Genomic DNA, 17,937 nt, shown 5'->3' with positions numbered 1-17,937 from the left:
CAGTGAAGACTAACCCAGCCAGCCCAATAACGGCCTCGTGTTAACCTTACGCACTATACTTGCATAATCTGTCCGCCACAACACACACTCATCATTGATCATATGAGCAGGAAGTGGGCAAGGGACGAGGAACGAAGCCGAAGTACTAAATCGTGGCGGATTGCAGATTTGCCCATCATCCCCCTCCCGTTCGCCCCCCCTATGACTGTACGCGGGGTGGAAATCTCACGATGGCCTCGTGACTAGGTAGCTCCCCTTCTGCCGCTCCTTGCCGCGGGGCTTTTCTGACGCAAGTGGCATACACATGGTGATATCTTCAGCTAGGGTCTACTGGACCTACTGGATCTGACCAGCAAGGCCTCATTTGTCACGGGGAAGACGTGGCTACGAGTCCGCTGGGCCAGTGAGGCATAGAGGCGAAGCGAGTAAGAGAGCGAGAAGAGTCATGATAGGTTATTCCATCATCTATCATCCGTACGTAAGCCTCATCCTGCCTGCCTGTCTTCCACACCACGCCTCCTCCATGGTGTCACGGCACTTGATCGACGTGAAATCATCATCGATGATGGAGCTTACTCCGGTACACGGCTCATCCATTCATTGTGGATATATATGCGTATTGCATCTTTCTTCCTATACGACGCCTGAGAAAAGGATCGGCTTGTCGTTATTAAGGGCCGAACGTATCATGTCAGCAGCACCGGAGCATATTCAGCTGAAGACCCACCGCCCTCGTATGTGCATATGTGCAAAAAGAAAGTGACATTTCGTCTGTTGGTTCTTACCGCTCTCACGGAAGAGAGTCAACAACCAGCTGGATATGCATGTACAAGGCAGGCGGGCTGGCAGGCCCCTCACCACCATCAACCAACCTTTCTCGACAGAGCCGTGGTAATCCACCGATATATCGCGGTTATATGCACCCGTTGCGCTGACGGGAAGGGGGGTCGGTCCCTTCGGCCAGATTCCATCCATAGAAGGACCTTTCCCAAGGGGGCGCGGCTGGGCGGGATGGCGGAAGGATCTGCACTTTTCTTCTTCTTCTTCTTCACTCATTCATTACTGTATACGGCTGCTGCCTAGCCCGTCCATACATTGCATCCCACATTGCATGAACTCCACCACCACCAGGAAGGCGTGAGATCGGAACATGTTAGAAGGCAGATCTTTTGCCCCTCATCCATGTATTTTCGCGGTATAGTAAGATGCAGCAGAGAAGACTAGCAGGCTAGATTACAAGCGTGTGATGTCTTCTATCGCTTCTAGAAGCTGGAGGTTAGGTAAGTTGTGACATACATCCCAGGGATGGTTAATACAACTTTAGGCAGGCAGTCAGTTGGTGGGGGTGGATTAGAAGGATTTCAGTCTGTCGATGCGCATCCCTAGTAAATCACCAGATGTCAACTTATTATGCAACAATATCTACGCGTGTTATGTTGGCACTGTGATTGGTTTGTAGTCGGACCCCGAGATATGCGGTTTAGTTTTCAACCCCAGTGTTGCAAAGTTTTCCAAGACATGCGACAGCAGGTGGGTGAGGGGCACAAACACGCATTCTGCCTTTCTGCCTGGGCTTGCCAGAAGCTGAAGTAAGCGAGAGCATTCAGCGCGCACGGATGGACTGGGCTAGGCGCCGACTACCTTGTTGACGAAGCGTTGTGGCGCTTCGAATCGATCTAGTCACTGCCAATCCGCTCCGCTGCTTCCGGGGGTGCGACTCTGGCATGAGGATTTTCTCGTATGCAGATTGAAGTAGGAGACGATACGAATTTGCTCATACGCGTCGCCTCGGGCTGATGAGACCGAGAAGTCCGCCGTAGGCTCTATCGTGATTGGTTGGCAAGCAATCTTTCAATAGTAGGGGGGTTTGCAGTTTGCGTGTAGGCAAGGAGGGCGCATCGCCTTTGCCTCATTACTTGCTTGCATTGGATCGTATTGGCATTGCACACACGTCGATTCGAGGCTTTGTTGGACGGGCTAGGAAGTGGCATACGCAAGCAAACCCCATTAGGCGCGCGCAACAGCATGGCAGTGCAGATAGTCTTTGCCTGCAAGGAGAAACAGATCCTCATGGGCCATCATCATTATCTTGTTTTAGATTGCCCGCGAAACCTTTTTCTACGGGGACAGCGAGAGACATTCATTGCCGTGCGACGCCAAAGCAGTAATGATCTGCTGGCTACTGGCGAGAAAAGGGGTGGTAGTACTCCGTAGTAGACAACACGATGTTGCTTCTCCCTCATCGCAGTCGGGCATAGGGGATGCCGCGTTTCACGAGTCTTGGGGAGAAAGAAAGAAAAATTCTCATGATTGCCGACGCCCAGCTATGCATCGCCTCCAAAAAGCATCGCCAACAAACTTGTCTCGGACAGGCCATGGAGGTGGTGGGTGGTCATTCGTACTGAGTAGCTGCTGACTCTGCAAGCGGCCTCATTGGCTCCGTGGAAGAAGGCAGTTCAAGTGTCTTGGCATTCTGCGTCTTAGCAAATCGGATTTGGTTTTTGGGGGGGGGGAGGGTGGGGACTACGGAGCTATCTCTAATTTTCCCTAGACGAAGGTTTGGCTGGGTCGTCGGTAGGGTTCAGGACTGATGATGATGAATGACCTTCTGCTGACTAGTATGTATGTATGCTGTTTGTAACGTCGTGATATTTCTTCTTGTTGCATGTCATCGTACCAGAATTGGTTGTCGAGACAGTATGCCTCTGCGGTTCATTCTCGTTTTCACGGAAAAGGAATCATTGCAAACCATGGGGGCGTACGGGAGGACTCGGAAGATTGCAGACCTTTGCAGCTTTGCTGGCGTGCCTTAGAGTTAATGAGTCAGCAATTACTAGGGCTCTTGTTAGTGCTGGCGCCGGACTCCGCAGTGAAGCGTAGCCTGCTAGCACGTTAGCATGGCAAGCATGGCAAATCAAGATCTGAAAATAGAGATGAACGCTCAGATGCGAAAGGCCTTCTTTGCGAATATCTCCCGTCAGATCCTTCATGACGGGCATAAGCAGGCTATTGAGTGATCTGCCAGATCTGAAGCATATGTTATCAGGCCACGATGGTGCCAGCAGTCTCGTCTCGGGTATTGATGATTGTCTTTGCACGCTCAGCACTGATGAGTGTGACCTCAGCTCGCTTGGCGGTTACCTAACTCCCTTACACAGCCGGCCAGTCACGCTCTTAGTGACATCGGTGACTCCTTGTCTGCCCTGGCGATGTTGATCGTGAGAAACTCCGAGTCCGTAGCAGGTAAAGCAAGGCAAGGCATGCCATTCTGGATCCCACCTACTCCGGTCTCGCTATAGTCCACGTCTATTGATGTCTGATGAGACGTAACCTCGTGATGCCTTGCTGAACCACCTTTTCCCCAACTAAGCAGCTCACGCTTTCTCTACTAATCGAGGGGTGAGGTTGAGTCATCGTCGTGGGACGTGTAAATTTTGGGCTGTAACGAGCCATCAGGCCAGCGCTTATTGGCCATACCTGCCTGATCTACATCCGCAAAAGCGAGGCTAATAACCGGAACGAGGATTTGTTGTCGACCGCATAGCATAGTACCCCCCTGCTATTAGTTATCGGAAGGTCACACTTCTGGACACACGCGGCCAGGTTACCGCTGGATACTGTACAGCCAGCAGTCAGTCTGGGCGGTGACCGCATCCAGTTCTCCCCCCATCTTAACACCGACAAATTATGGATTGCAGATTGCTGTCAACTGTGAGCTAAGCAAGCTGTCCGCCCTGGGGTAGCAACGGCCTGTCATTCCTCGGTGCGGAATTGCATGCATGCCTCGCTCGTGGAGGAGGGGTTGGTTGACTGTGACGCTGCGAGAATAGGGATGAGACGAATTTGCGCTTCACATACCGCCGGGAGTTGATTCTAAGATCACGGTCGTTGTCTTGTCTGTCTCAGCGACCTAAAGGGGCTGAGGGTCTTCTAAACTCGAGTGTTTTACGAATTTCTTATCTCCTGCAGGAAGCGTCTGCAACTGCACAACGCCCTTCCTCCCCATCTGCACGGCTATACCACCTTGCAGCAAGCAGCATTGCTTCCGAAGCCCGCGCCCCCAGTACAGAGAGGTGTGTGTGTGAGTGAGAGTGTGTGATGTGAGCTCGAAGCGGGGAATGATACAACTTTACAAATAGCGTCCATTGGACATGTGCGACTTGGCCGCGGCAGCTTTAACGACTGGGAATGGTCAAGTGAGAAAGATGCGGTCTAGCGGACTTGCAACTCGAACCAAAAATGCACTTCTCCATTGGAAGAGACAAGTTCGCGAACATGAAGCAGTCCATCTATTGTCTAGTTGACTGACTTGACTTACACAGGTCAGGATCCATTCAGGCGCGGGCGCGGTTCGTCTCGGGTTGTACCCCTTAAGGCAGATTAATACCAGACTCTTCATCGCGACGATGAGCAGCAAGCAGTCGCGCAGCCATCAGTAAATTAACCCATTACCTTCAGCGCACCCCCTATTCGCTGGGCTCGGAGGTAGGTGCTGTGCGGCCGACCCAGAAGCAACTGTGACGCAGAAGGCTTTCGCCCAAGAGATTGCGAATGGCGTGCGGTGTTACTTAGCCCTCTGAGTCTCGCTGTGCTGTGTGGCCTGCAGAGCATGTACACTGCTACGGCGACCGCTTCAGACCGGTACGTGCAAAAACCGCACCCTTGCGCTCTTGTCGGATCAACTCGTCGGCTAACAGGTACCTGTTTGGTAGCGTAGCGACGAGTGGCGGAGAGGAATGGAACCTCTGTGCTCCGGTTGGCTGTGCTCGACTCTGCTACATACGACCTCGCTGTCGCGCCTATTCTTTTTTTACCGTCGCCGAGATCATGCGAATATGTTTGAGATGTGATGGTGGCTCAGGAGTTCCCGAGTCAGTCCTGACATGCCCCTTTTTTCTTTCTTCTTCCAGAAATGATACGATCAACCGAGATGAATGAGTCCGTTTGCTGGTTGTTGAGCTACGGAAAGGGTGCTAGTAAAGCCCAGCAGACTCGGAGTGCCGGAGTCGTCGTGGGTTGGTAGTAGGGACGACGGGCTGCCAAGGGGGACTCTCCCACTGGCTCCCAGCGTGATCGACTTTTGGTATATCATGTTCATTTTTAGCTCTCAATTCCATACCTCATCCCTCCCTCATGCCTTACCGATGAAGTTATTTTGAGAGGGCGTACACTCTTTAGAGTTCGCAAAATGCTCTGATGGTATGATCCGCTTCTTGATTATGGCAAGATCATCGAAAGTGGTTCTGTTGAATTACCTAGTTGTGCAGTGCTCACTGTTTCAAGGATTGCGATTTACATACTCTTATTGCAGTCTGGTAAATGTAATAAGTGTCCTCATAAACATAACATGAAGTGACGAATACGAGAGCTTCGTGAAGGAGATGAAGTACCGACATATCACGAGGTGACGCAATCATATAGTGCGATTGATTGCGAGATACCCCACAGACGGACAAAGCCTAGGTACCCTGTACGGAGATTGCTATCAATCGATAATGTACGAATAGGCCTCTTTCGGATAGAGCTTCGAGTATCGTGATGGCACAGTACTTTGTTCAGTCTTATTCTCATGCTCATCTTCATTCTTATACAGATTGTGTGAGAGCGAACGATAGCTAAGGCGAAAGTTGATGCCGATGATGCAAGGCAGGCAGGTCTTTCGTTGCATTGGACTCACTACCTGCCTATCGCCACCAAACAATACATATGGTTATGATGCACGGCCCGATGGCAATATTGTTCCTTCACTGCATCGTAACACGAGCATTTGCTGGTCTTGGCGAAGTTTGGCCAGAGGGGGCGACGATCAAGCAATCGAGACAATCTTGTTCGATGACGAGAAAAGATTTGCCATCTGGACGTTTCCAGGCCCTTCATCCAGCCGCATTGCCTTCCGGCAGTAGAAACCTTCAGGTATCTTGACGGTATTATCGCGATTGTTGGGCAATATTATTACGAGACATGGGCTGGCCAGTGAACAGGCTTGTAGTACAAGCAAGTCAGTTCTTTACCCGGCTGCCAGCAGAGTTGAGGTCTATCAAAGGCTGGGCCTCCATTCCGCATTCAGTGAGTATATGCGCGCGTCTTGCAATCGGGGGCTGGCAGTATTGCAATATGAGTGAATAGTGCACGCCTCTCTTCAGCGTTATCTCGCTCCCTCATCGTTTCAGCACCATAGTCAGGGTCGAATACCAAGGCAAGGTACCACCTGCATAGATTGCTTTTCCGTATGTATGTATGTATGTATGTATGTATGTATGTATGTATGATTGCCAGACCTGCCACGCTGCATGTGGATATACTCAGAAGGGTATTGCGGGCGTATGTATAGTTGATTTTGGAAGCGTGGAGAAGCTGATAATCACCTATCAAACTCCCAATCGAGCGCATAGCAAAATCCAGATTGTCACGATGAATGACTCTTCATCGCGACCCTCATCTCATCTCCATCCATCGCCGTTGCTGGCAACAACGAACAACTGTCAACCACTGAATGCGCTCGAATTGCGCTTGTGGTCACATCGGCCGGCTTCTCGGTCCCGCTTGCAGCTGAAGCTATGCCCAAAGCCGTAGCCGCTAGCCGGGGTGTCTGGTCGATGGCGCCGTGGACACTCCACGACATCCTTGGAAGGGGATGCTTAGATGACACAGTTGTTGGACATTTTTATTCCACCTGCATTTCGTCGTGCTCATGCCAGCCAATGGCCCAGCCAGTGACAGCGAGTCGTTGTACGGGCCACCAGGCCGTTTCGGGCAACTAGCCACTGGATTTGTGAACTGTACAAGCCGCGACTCTAACACGGAAGAAGAAGAGGGGGTCTCTGCTATGCCCAGCCCCCCGGCTTTGCGCGTCACCCCCCTTCGACCTCTCCAAGAATCCCATCGTGGGTGTTCTCCCCCCTCCACCAGGCGACGCCCGTGGCCAATCGTAGCGCTCGTCCTGCCAAATCGTCACTGGGACAACCCCCAAGCATCGGCCCCCAGAGTGCAGTAAGTGTAGCGACAGGCCGCTACTCGCACACCACGGGAGATGGGGTTTTAGGTTATCGAAGTGTGCTTGACTCTCTGGGATGTATGGCCAAGTACACACCGTAGAGTACAGCGAATCCCCAATGCAATCCCACTTTGCTGCTGCCATCGCAAAGCCAGCCGGAGTCTCCAGTGCTGCCAGTGCTGCTATCCCAATTCTTCAAAACTGCCCAGTACCCCAAAGGCACATCTCAGCCGTGCACCCCCCGTTTCTTCTCTCTATCGAACAAAGCCGCCGCAATGTTCGATTCCAAGATCTGAAGAGTACCACAGCGACTTGACTTTAAGTCTGCTAAAGTGCGACGACGATTCTGTATAATCTGGTCTCATTATTACAGCTTTGATATACTCATTTTTCTGCCCCATACTCCCCCTCGTTCCAATTTCTCGTTTTCCGGTTCCCGAGCATCCAAGTGTGTGTCCTGTCACTACTTCTTTGCTTGTGTCTAAGTTGGGGGCCATTTTATTACTGCAAAACCGCATTCTCTCTCTCTTTCGCGCGCACAACATCGCAGTGTGCTTGTTTCTCTGGTTCGTCGGTGGCATTGACTTGCACTCTTGCGACTAAAGGAATAATCCCTATACCCAACGCCTTTTCCAAACAAGAAAAAAAAGACCCTTTAAAACATAAAATACCCAATCCAAAAAAAGAACGGTATATTCTCATCGCTTTTCGCCGCCGACTAGAGTCACCCGAGTCGAGGCCAACATACGAAAGAAAAAGCATTCCACGCAACGCCTGGCCGTGTTACTCAGAGAATCATTAGCCGTCCTCGTCATCTTTTTCACCACCTAAAAGCTTCTAATCAGTCACGTATACCTACTACTCCCCCCCTTGGCACTATCCACCACCGGGCTTCCTTTGTTTCTTCCGTCGCGAAGGAAGCACGATCAAGAACAATACGCCGACTCACAGGTCATCCGTCATCTTCTCTTTTTCCACCATTGCCACTGCCACCCCGGCCGATCGATATCCGCTTTCAGGCTTCCATACGTGCATACGTGCCGTCCGTCTTGGAAGTACCGCCGTTTACGTCTAATTTTGCCAACTGGTAGGCACCTGCCCCACCCTCCTTTGTACCCAAGCTTCGCCTTCAGCACTGTTGCCTCCCATTTCCCGGTCCCCACCCTGAACGAATCTGGCACCTGGCTGCTGGAGAAGTCGGTTTGAGAGACTCAATGAGCCACTCCCACATCCACCCGCAACATCCTTGTCGTGTTTTACAGTCATCATTGCCTCCCCCCATTCCCCTCCTCCATTCTCTGTCCTCCCAGCAGCAGAGGGAAAACAGAGCCAAGGCTAGCCAACCCACCCCAAGCTGCCTAAGCCAATGCCCATGCCCAAGTTTCAGCCCAGCCTGCCTACTCCAAAAGCGCCATCCTTGCAGGTAGTCAGTCCTCCTTTAGGCCCATCTAAGCAGGTCTTCGCCACCTAGCCCAGAAGAGTCATCGAATAATAGTACCCAAGCGACGGAGCCAGGCTGCAGACTGCTCTGCCACATTCGCCTCGTGCAATCATTCAATACACCACCACCATTACAGCACGCAATCCGTGTCATTCACGCTCATTTACTCATTCACCCACCTAACCCTGTCCCTCCTCTGATATGGTACCTGGTCATTAGATAACTAACGCTTTGGTTTGCCCCCCCCCCCTTCAGCTTACACAAAGCCAAGGTAGCCAACTCTCTTTCACGCGACGACTCATAGTCCGACTCCGCTCAGCTATTTGCCATCGCCGCTGCCTCGAGCGCCCTTGGGTCTATAAGGGTTCTCCGATCTCGTCACCCCCCTCCACTCCAACTCTAAGCCGCATATATGTCCTCCAGTGGACTTTGAGTGGTCGCCGTTACTGTACCTTGCATAATCTCATTTGTGCATACCAACGCGCCTGCATTCCGACGTCACCAATAATCGCAACCGCATTGCACATACACAACCTGATACTACCTGTCTCGAACTTCGCACCCTCGGTTCCATCCACTCCCCTTTGGTGATATCGTGGGCTTTGGGAGAAGACAGCTGGCTAGAAAGCTTGATGCGTTTCTAGCGGTTCTTCTACCTCTACCCCGTTACCTCGACTTATGATCTTGTAGTCGAATCACCACGACCACACGATGATTCTTGCGCAAACGTTTTATTCCACTCCAGTCGCCCGTTCCGCCTCGTCCTCCGGTCTGATCGCTCGTGTATACTCGGTTACGAACGCCCTGTTCTAATACCCGATACTTCTTCGATTTTGTTTCTTGACAGCCCTTTTGCGCGCTGTCGAGAGATCCCCCCGTCGATAGAAATCCACGACCTATTCTAGACTTACGGTTGACTCTGCGGTTAACGGCGGCTGGAGGTAGATCCCCTTCGTGTCACCCTCCACCACCTTCAAGATGATGTGCAGCGATAATGATTCGCTGGCCTTCATCAAGTCCCTCCACCATGGGCCTTACAACTCCTCATTAGCCTCCTCGGCTTCCTCCTCCTCGGCTTCGGTATGGTCCGATGCCTCCTCTCAACATTCCGATGATACCTCTATTACTGCTCCTACCTCCGACGCGTCTGAGCCATGCGACTCTTATTGCAACTCGCAAGCGTCTATTAGCCAGGCGCAAATCACTACTTCTTGGGTGAAACAGGCGCAACAACCGCAGCTCAAGATTGAAGTTCCTCAGGAGCCTCGCCAGAACCCTAGGCGGACCTCAAACAGGCCTGGATGCCCTCCTGTTCTCGTGCGCCAAAACGATCGAAAGGTCAACTTTGTCGATAACCTCGTTGGTAAGCCATGACTCGAAACTCTGATACTGTTCCCTGGGGACTCCCGCTCAACATCAACTATAGATTCATCGACACAAATCGTGGAGGCTATATGGCCACTGTCCTCAGTGGTCTACCGAGCTGAGATGGGAAGCAAGGCCGTGTTACCTCTGCGGACTTTCATCCAAGAAACTCTTCGCCGATCTCGCACGAGTTATTCTACCCTGCAGGTAGCCTTGTATTACCTGATACTAATCAAACCCCACGTACCTAAGCACGACTTCACCATGGAACAACCGAACGATATCCACGCCAGCAGGGTCCTGCAATGTGGTCGTCGTATGTTCCTGGCTGCCTTGATCCTGGCCTCAAAGTACTTGCAAGATCGCAACTACTCTGCACGAGCTTGGAGCAAGATCTCGGGACTGGTCACCCAAGAAATCAACCAAAACGAGATGGCGTTCCTGCTCGCGGTCAACTGGAAACTCCACATAACCGACGATGTCTTTCAACGATGGACCGAAATCGTGTTGAAGTACATTCCGTCGCAGCCTCCTTCACCAGGTGCCTTGCATCCGCAAGTACATGAGCGGGAGGTCCAGGACTGGAAAAATCTCATTCTGAGATTGAACCCTGGATTGGACAACATCGAAGGGCTCCTGCCTTCCATGTCTATGCACATCCCAGCTCGTCAGGAAATGTCTCCCGTCTCGCCCGGGTCTGTCTTCCCAGCTCCGCGCGAACGCGCCGCTGCCTTTGGCTGCGAATCCAACGAGGCTACGCCGACCCCCAAGAACTATCAAACGCCCATGATCATGGAACCGTCGCCTGCCACTGTGTATGCTTCTGGCCACCATGCCCCGGCTCTTGGGCTTTTGCCTACTCCACGTCTCACTCCGCAGATGACGGGTTTCAGCACTCCCGCTGTGAATGCTGCTTCTTGTCTTCTTGGCGGAAGGGGCTCCATGGGCTTTGCCATGGCTCAAGTCTCGAACGTTTGCGCCGCACAGACCTTGGACCGGTGGCCTGCCACGATGGGAACCTCACCCCAGGGCTACTGCGCCATGCGACGCTCTTCTCTTGCCAATTCTATCTCTACTGCTTCTTCACCAGAGTCGATGATTTCGGATTCGTCACGTACTTCGCGCTCATCTTCCATCTCATCAGCTTCGTCGTTGGTCAACGCGCCGTCCACCAAATTGGATGTTCAGGCGCGATGCCGGTACGCGAAGATGTGCAATGAGAGATACAGCGCGAGGCCGGCCATTGCCTCGGTTCCCGAAGATTACGAAGAAAACTGCCTCTCGTCCTCACCCGAGTCCTATACTGGGCCCATGGGTAAGGACTTGTTGGACATGTCACTAGATACACCATTGGCACGTACAAGTTGCGAAGCAGACGATGCGGCCGATGCTGCTCGCGCTCTTCAAGAACTACATAACTACCATCGCACCCACAGGGTTGGTTCCAAGCGGAGCAGACCCTTGTCAATCGACAATTCTCTCCAGGAGAATGTGCGCGAGCTGTTGTGCAGTCAGCAGCACTCAAGCGATTCGAGAGAGTGGTCTGGAAATGCGATGCCCAGCCAAAACACACAATTGACTGGCCGAAAGCGAGTCTGCTACGCCTCCGACGTCCCGACGTCCTATTCCATCCCCTCACTCCACCCAGCCGCTGGTGGAGCAGGCGGGCCTGGCATGTGGGACGGCATCCTTAATTAGGAGAGAGAGTACTGTCATCTTCTCTTGAGGAACACTCTCGCTACAGAACGACATTCCCAGCTGCTTGTGACAATAACCATATATTTCCTTTGTTGAGAGATGGGTTGAGATGGGCGCGGAGACTTGATACCAACTTGGAAGACATCTAGTTTAATAGAGATTAGATGGCGGCTAAGCAGAGGGAGAAAAGGGTGTTTGTTGTCTTGCATGCATTTCCAGGATCAGTCGGGCATTGGGGACTGCTTGGTGAAGGGGTAGTGGTTGTACGTGTACGATTGAGAGAGTATGAGAGAGAGAGCTTGAACTTTTTACCGAAGTCACGGTGTTTTGGAGCATATTCACACAAGTCTTTTTACATTTCGGAATAATGGATGGATATGGTCTGGGGCAAAGACCGGGCGAAAAGCCTGAGGAACCTGACAAGGCAGTCGGGTTTTGACGCCTTGAGCCTTCGCAGCATTACTCGGAGTTCTACCATTTGGTATTCAGTGGCCACGGTCAAAAGCTGCGAAACGACCAAGAGTGGCATGGCATGCGGCCCGTCGAAAAGCGGATGCAGTCCAGGTCCACGACGCTGTCGAATCGAGCAAAACAAAAAGCACATACATACATAGTGTCTATCTGGCCTGAAAAGGTGTTGCGATTACGATGATCGAAAAGCTTGCAAGGACAAAGAAACTTGAGCAGGCCTGGAGAGAGAATACCCAACCTCGCAGATAAGATAGTATTACAATTTCAAAAAAGGCTTCGAATGACAGCCGGCCAACAACAAGCAGGTTTACCTTGATCTTTTTCATGATTCGACATTTTCGTATTGTTATACATAGTTGCTGATTGAGTGTTTCGGGCTGACTGCGCATATAGAGAGAGAGAAATATATATATATATATATATCTCTGAACAGATGAGATACGAGAAGATCCAACACCTGTTTTGACGGAAGATGAACCGAAATGGAAAGAAAGAAAGAAAGAAGCCATTGCTTTCCCTACCTTGGAAACTATCGAACCTGGTTTTCCCCTTCCCCTCCCCCCCTCCCTCTGCTGCCCCTTGCTGTGACACAGCTCTCCGGCCAGGTGAGTCATCGCGGGTCTTTTTTTCCCCCCACACCTCACTCATCCTCTTTGGCACCGACAACCCCTGCCGCAGCCTATCGTCTATGCTTGCTTGGTTCGCTACGAGCTACAATTTTACCGCGCCATGGCAAATTGCCATTTTAGGCAACGCATGACCCCCATTTTCTGCTAGTTTCATAACGTGTAAGTGTACGTCTTCCTTTTAGTGTTGGTTCCTATCGTGAATTTTTTACCCGCGGACCACGGGCTAGATTTCACGATCGGTACTTTGACCGCTGTCATCCATGCTTCTCATCAATGTGGAGGAGGGACGGGGGCCTGGCTCGGTGACCCCCCTCTCATCATTGATCATAACCACGACAACGGATTTATTAGATGTCGTCGCCGGATCAACGGGGCCCCTCTCTCCCTATCTCTCTCAGGTACGTACGTGGTCGCTGATGGGTGGCGATGGCTTCCTGCCTATCCTGCCTGGCCTAGGTTGTGAATGATGACGATACAGGCAAACGGACGTATTTGTTATGAGTTGTTGGGCTAAGACCTATCTATCTGATACGTGCTTTGCTATTAGTGATGGTTAGGTAAGCGACCTTACATTCGGTAGGGCAGGTAAGTACATGTAGGTTACTATTACCTTTTACTTCAGGTCGTGAGATAGACACTTCTCTCGAGTCTTTGTGTCTCTCTACTTCTTGGATGTGGAAGGGGGGCGGCTTGCTCGCTGTCTGGCTGGTGTTCGTTCGGCCACCGCCGTCAAGAAAAGGTCTTCTTAGGATGTGTACACATCATGGAGTTGTATCTATCCTATTACACATACACACGTAAAAAATGAAGGATATCAGGGTGTTGCTCTTTCAGCCAAGCGTTGATGAACAACACCCACCCCCCTTGTGACATGTCCAAGTCTGCTTCGGAGTGCTTCCCCCCTCCCGTTCCCGCCCTCTGCGAAGCAGGCCAAGGTAAGATGGAGTTGTATTGCTCCAGTCTCTGGATCGCGATTACCTACCCCTTAGGTAAGTAGTGTCCCCGTGAGCTTTGCCATAGTGACTCGAGAGAAACACGGACTGCGTGTTGCCTTCGGCTTCTTCCCCCCGGTCTGACCTTTCCAGAAGAAAAGCTCGGGTTGGCGGCTTTCGTACACTGCTACTCGTAAGCTGAATGACTGGTCTCTAGCGGCTTCTCTCCGGAAGGCGACGATAACTGGACACGGGAAATCGATGATTCATAGTGAATCACTCCTTTCGAGGTTTTCCGTCATCTCTCCGAGACGGGTAGATTGTATTTTCTATCCCGGACCCTTCGGTATGACTCTCTCTCTCTGGTCTAGAGGAAGGTACACGCGTAAGCAGGTGAGTTAAGGCTTACCAAACAGACATATTCCCAGCAGGGAGCAGATACTCCACACCGTTCATGTCCATGTCCGTGTCCGCATCATGGCCACTCTGCCGTATTACTCACTCTGGCAGAGAAGACGGGTCGTTCTTCTGGCGGCAGATAGATACTCCCGAGTGAATCACATCTAGGGCGGCGGCGGCGAGACGAATAAGGAGCAGTGTCCCCATGATACTTTCGTGAGCTTGTTGGTGGCTGGTGCGCTGTGTTGTTAGGTTCTCGGCTGGATGGCTGGTATGGAATGGTGCTGAGATTAGGCAATTTCTACGTGTTCTTGCTGTGGCTAGGGTAAGACGTAATCTTTAGATTGCTGCTGCTGCTGTCGCCGCTGCTTCAAACGAAGAAATACTGTTCCCCTTCGTACCTGAGCGGTAGCTGCTACTATACCAATGCTGTGCTGGTAACATAAGCCCGGTTATGTGCAGCGTCATGTGCACAATCAAGTCATCGTAAACAAAGTGATTTTCGTGCTGGATTGTACACGCCGGTCATTTCGTCTTTAAGCAGTGGCCACGCTCAGTGCCCTGCTCGTAATAAACATACGTGTGTAATCGTATCATCCTGATCGTAGGTAGTAAACTTGCCTTCTCGGGCGAACAAGAGTTAACCCGTTCGGCTGGCTCTCTCTGGTGTTGTACGAGGCACGTGTCAAGGCGCCTCGGTGGTGACCCCTGGATACCACCATGACTGGAAGGAGACACCATTCACCCGTGTTGAGATACATGGTAAGATAGGCTGTTGTGATGGTCGATGAAAACGCTACCATTGCGGTTTTTTCCGGCGTTTTATCTCCTGCGAAGTAAACAGATCCAGGTCAAATTGGTCAATAAAGCACAAGAGGATTGTGCTGATGTGTATGGAAACGGATCTCATCCAGATATTAGTCAAGTCCCAAGAATATCACATATCACGTAGGCGGGTGTCTTAGTCCAGAGATGAGAATTGCCATATCTCGGCCTATCTAAGATGATCATCCTATCTAGAAGCAGTATGTGACGCCTCAACAATACCATTCATGATCGTGATGATGATACCCCTGCGAGAAAAGTACGAACCATTTTAGACTCGTGATTTCTCTCAATTCCAGGAATAGGGAGATCAAGCCAATTCTGTCTCAAAAACCGCATAGACCGATTTGCCTTCATGGCATTGGTGTTTGCGCTTTGTCCGCAGCATCAAGAGGTGTCGTTTACCAAGCAGAAGCAGCCTCATTCGAGGCACCACCTCCAAACGAGTCACCACCGCTTCCCCAGCTATCGTCACCTCCAGTGGCGGCCGACTCACCGCCACCACCCCAAGCGTTGTCGCCAGGGACATCATCAGCGGCGCCCCAAGCACCGTCATCACCGCCACCACCAGATCCACCAAGGGGCGCATCGTCGATCTCATCAGAGTCATAATCGAACTTGATGTTCTTGACAGCTTCATCACCGCCCTCGGGAACATACTGCTGGAGGAAGTCAGGGATCTCCTGTTTCATCTCGAGCAGACCGAAGGTCAGCTGTTCAGCCATGGGCTCATCACGATCAGTGTAGAACGAGAAAGCAGTGCCCCGGTTGCCAATACGGCCAGTTCGACCTGATGTTGTTAGCGCATGGTCATGTACCAATATAAATCTCATCCAACTTACCAATTCTGTGAGTGTACTCAGTGATGCCACCATGGTCAGCACTGGGCAGGTCATAGTTGATGACATGACGGATGTTCTTCACATCAATGCCACGGGCAGAAACACCGGTGGTGACCATGATGGGGGCCTTTCCACTTCGGAAAGCGCGCATGGAGTCCTCACGCTCACGCTGAGTACGGTCGGCATGCATCGAGGTGACAGGCAGATGCTTGTGGAAGAGATAGTCGTCAAGCTCGTCAGCAGTGCGCTTGTTGTTGACGAAGATGATGGTTCGGCCGGGCTCAAGGTCGAAGAGAAGATCTGCAATGGCCGTCTTCTTCATAGTGTGATCAACCCAGATGATGTCTTGCTTGATGTTCTCATGGGTGGATCCAATTCGGCCGACGCGGACTCGAACATGCGACTCAGCAAGGTGAGTCTTGGCGAGCTTGCGAACAGCAGCAGGGAAAGTGGCAGAGAAGAGCATGTATTTGACGTTACCCTCCTCTTGTTCTGGCTTGGTGTCAGTAGATGAAACAATTGCCAATTGGAAGCGAAGATTACTTACCACCACCGCTCAGAATCTTATCGAGCTCCGCCTCCCAGTCCTGGTGAAGCATCTCATCAGCCTCATCAATGACCATGTACTTGATGCGGCGCAAGGTCAAGACATTAGGACGCTCCATGAGATCAATCAGACGACCGGGGATGCGATGAGGATATCACATCCTTTTCCCAGCTGGTAGATTTGGTCGCGCAGAGGACCACCACCGTAGGCGACACAAGGTCGGAGCATGGTTCTGTAGCAGAACTTGCGGGCCTCATTGAAGATCTGAACCGCGAGCTCGCGGGTGGGAACGACGATCAGGACCAGAGGCTCGGCTCGAACAGGTCCGCAGCCAGACTGGATGTCCGAAGGGCTGGGACGAGGAGCGGCCAGCTTCTTAGCCTTGCCCATCAGATGGTTGAGAATAGGCAGGAGATAGGCAGCGGTCTTGCCGGAACCTGAGAAAGTGTTAGGCGGCAAACAAGATAGTGTTCAGGTGGCTACTCACCGGTCTGGGCAATGGCAATGACATCATGGCCCATCTTGATTGCAGGAATGCAATAACGCTGAATGGGCGTGGGAGTCTTGTAGCCGCACAGCTGAACGTTCTTCAACATTACAGGGTGCAGGCCAGCGGTCTCAAAGGTCTTGATAGGGACGATACGAGTCATACCCTCTTGTTGGACCTCGATTTGGGCAATCCTAATCCTGGTTAGCGAGGGGCTGGATGAGCGAGGCTTTCCACTACTTACTTGTCAAACTGATCGCCAGGCTTGGAGCGGTCTTCAGGCTTGCCAAAGATAACCTCCTCCAGCTCAGGGAACTCGGGTCCAACGTCACCCTCATCACCGTCGAAGAGGTAGACCGGAGCATTGCCACCCCACTCTCCGGTGTTATCATCGTTGTAGTTGTACTGAGTAGGCTTCTCCCCACTCATACTTGGCAGCATCGCGATGCTCGAAGGGCAAAGGGGGCGGAACAGCCTTGGTCTCCTCCACCTCAGGCAGGGCAGCCTGCATATCGCCGGTGCTCCAGGCGCCGCCGGCAGGGGCGGCATTGGCTGGCTCGTTGGAGCCCCAGCCATTATTGGCAGAATCGCCGTTGAAGGACATCTTGGCGAGTGTCGATTGACTTGCTACAAAAAAAAGAAAAAACGAGTCAGTGTCAACGAATAAGTAGAACATATGGCAGGATACCGGTGAAGAATGGTTGGGGATGGTTGGTACAAGATACGCGTTACTTCTCAGATGGCTTGATCCAACCCAATGGGAAGACGTTGGAAGGTAGATGTAGTGGCAGGTAGTGTTGCCTCAACCTCAGAGGATCGAAGGCGATGAGGTCACATCAAGCAACCACTATGAGGAAAGGTAGGGGAAAATACAGAGGGATGAGAGGAAGGCTACGCCATGGTTGAACTTACGTGAGGTACGTGGATGAGGCACTGTTGGGTGATGGCCAACAGTTGACAGATACCAAAGGGCCAACTAAGATGAGCTGGTTGGATATGTTAGCCAACTTGAACCCACGATAGAAAGATGGAACGTGGTCAAGTGGAAGTGAGCTTGAGAGGTGAGAGAGCATAAATCCAAAGGAAGGGTCTGTCCGTATAGCAGTTGGTGACGAAAGATGGTTGTCTTGGTCCCAACACGCCCACAAGGATGAAGTGGTTACCTTGTAGAAGGAAGCATGTGTTGTGTTCAGCTTGGAGGGAGATGCGTGTTTACCTACCTTCAAGAATGGCTGAAGCAGTGTCACACTTCACCAGATGATGTCCAGTGATGTGTGTGATGGAAGGGAAGGTAATGGATGTTGAAG

At 51.7% G+C, this 17,937-nt stretch overlaps 2 protein-coding genes across 2 annotated transcripts; one reads left to right on the top strand and one right to left on the bottom strand.

Moving 5' to 3' along the window:
• Window positions 1-9,413: 9,413 nt before the first annotated feature.
• PG994_004669 (uncharacterized protein) lies at window positions 9,414-11,498 on the top strand (the record flags this gene model as incomplete). Its single annotated transcript, XM_066856078.1, has 2 exons — window positions 9,414-9,798; window positions 9,862-11,498. 2 exons carry the CDS (start codon window positions 9,414-9,416, stop codon window positions 11,496-11,498), a joined length of 2,022 nt encoding a protein of 673 aa, XP_066718245.1.
• Window positions 11,499-15,155: 3,657 nt separating this feature from the next.
• PG994_004668 (ATP-dependent RNA helicase) lies at window positions 15,156-17,234 on the bottom strand (the record flags this gene model as incomplete). Its single annotated transcript, XM_066856077.1, has 7 exons — window positions 15,156-15,544; window positions 15,597-16,088; window positions 16,144-16,255; window positions 16,279-16,580; window positions 16,631-16,824; window positions 16,875-17,047; window positions 17,103-17,234. 7 exons carry the CDS (start codon window positions 17,232-17,234, stop codon window positions 15,156-15,158), a joined length of 1,794 nt encoding a protein of 597 aa, XP_066718244.1.
• Window positions 17,235-17,937: the final 703 nt, after the last annotated feature.

Source organism: Apiospora phragmitis, assembly GCF_038363925.1.
Source record: "Apiospora phragmitis strain CBS 135458 chromosome Unknown utg000005l:1.0-4161743.0:1.0-4166827.0, whole genome shotgun sequence".
Lineage (NCBI taxonomy): Eukaryota > Fungi > Ascomycota > Sordariomycetes > Amphisphaeriales > Apiosporaceae > Apiospora > Apiospora phragmitis.
This window is presented reverse-complemented; position numbering and strand designations above follow the sequence as displayed.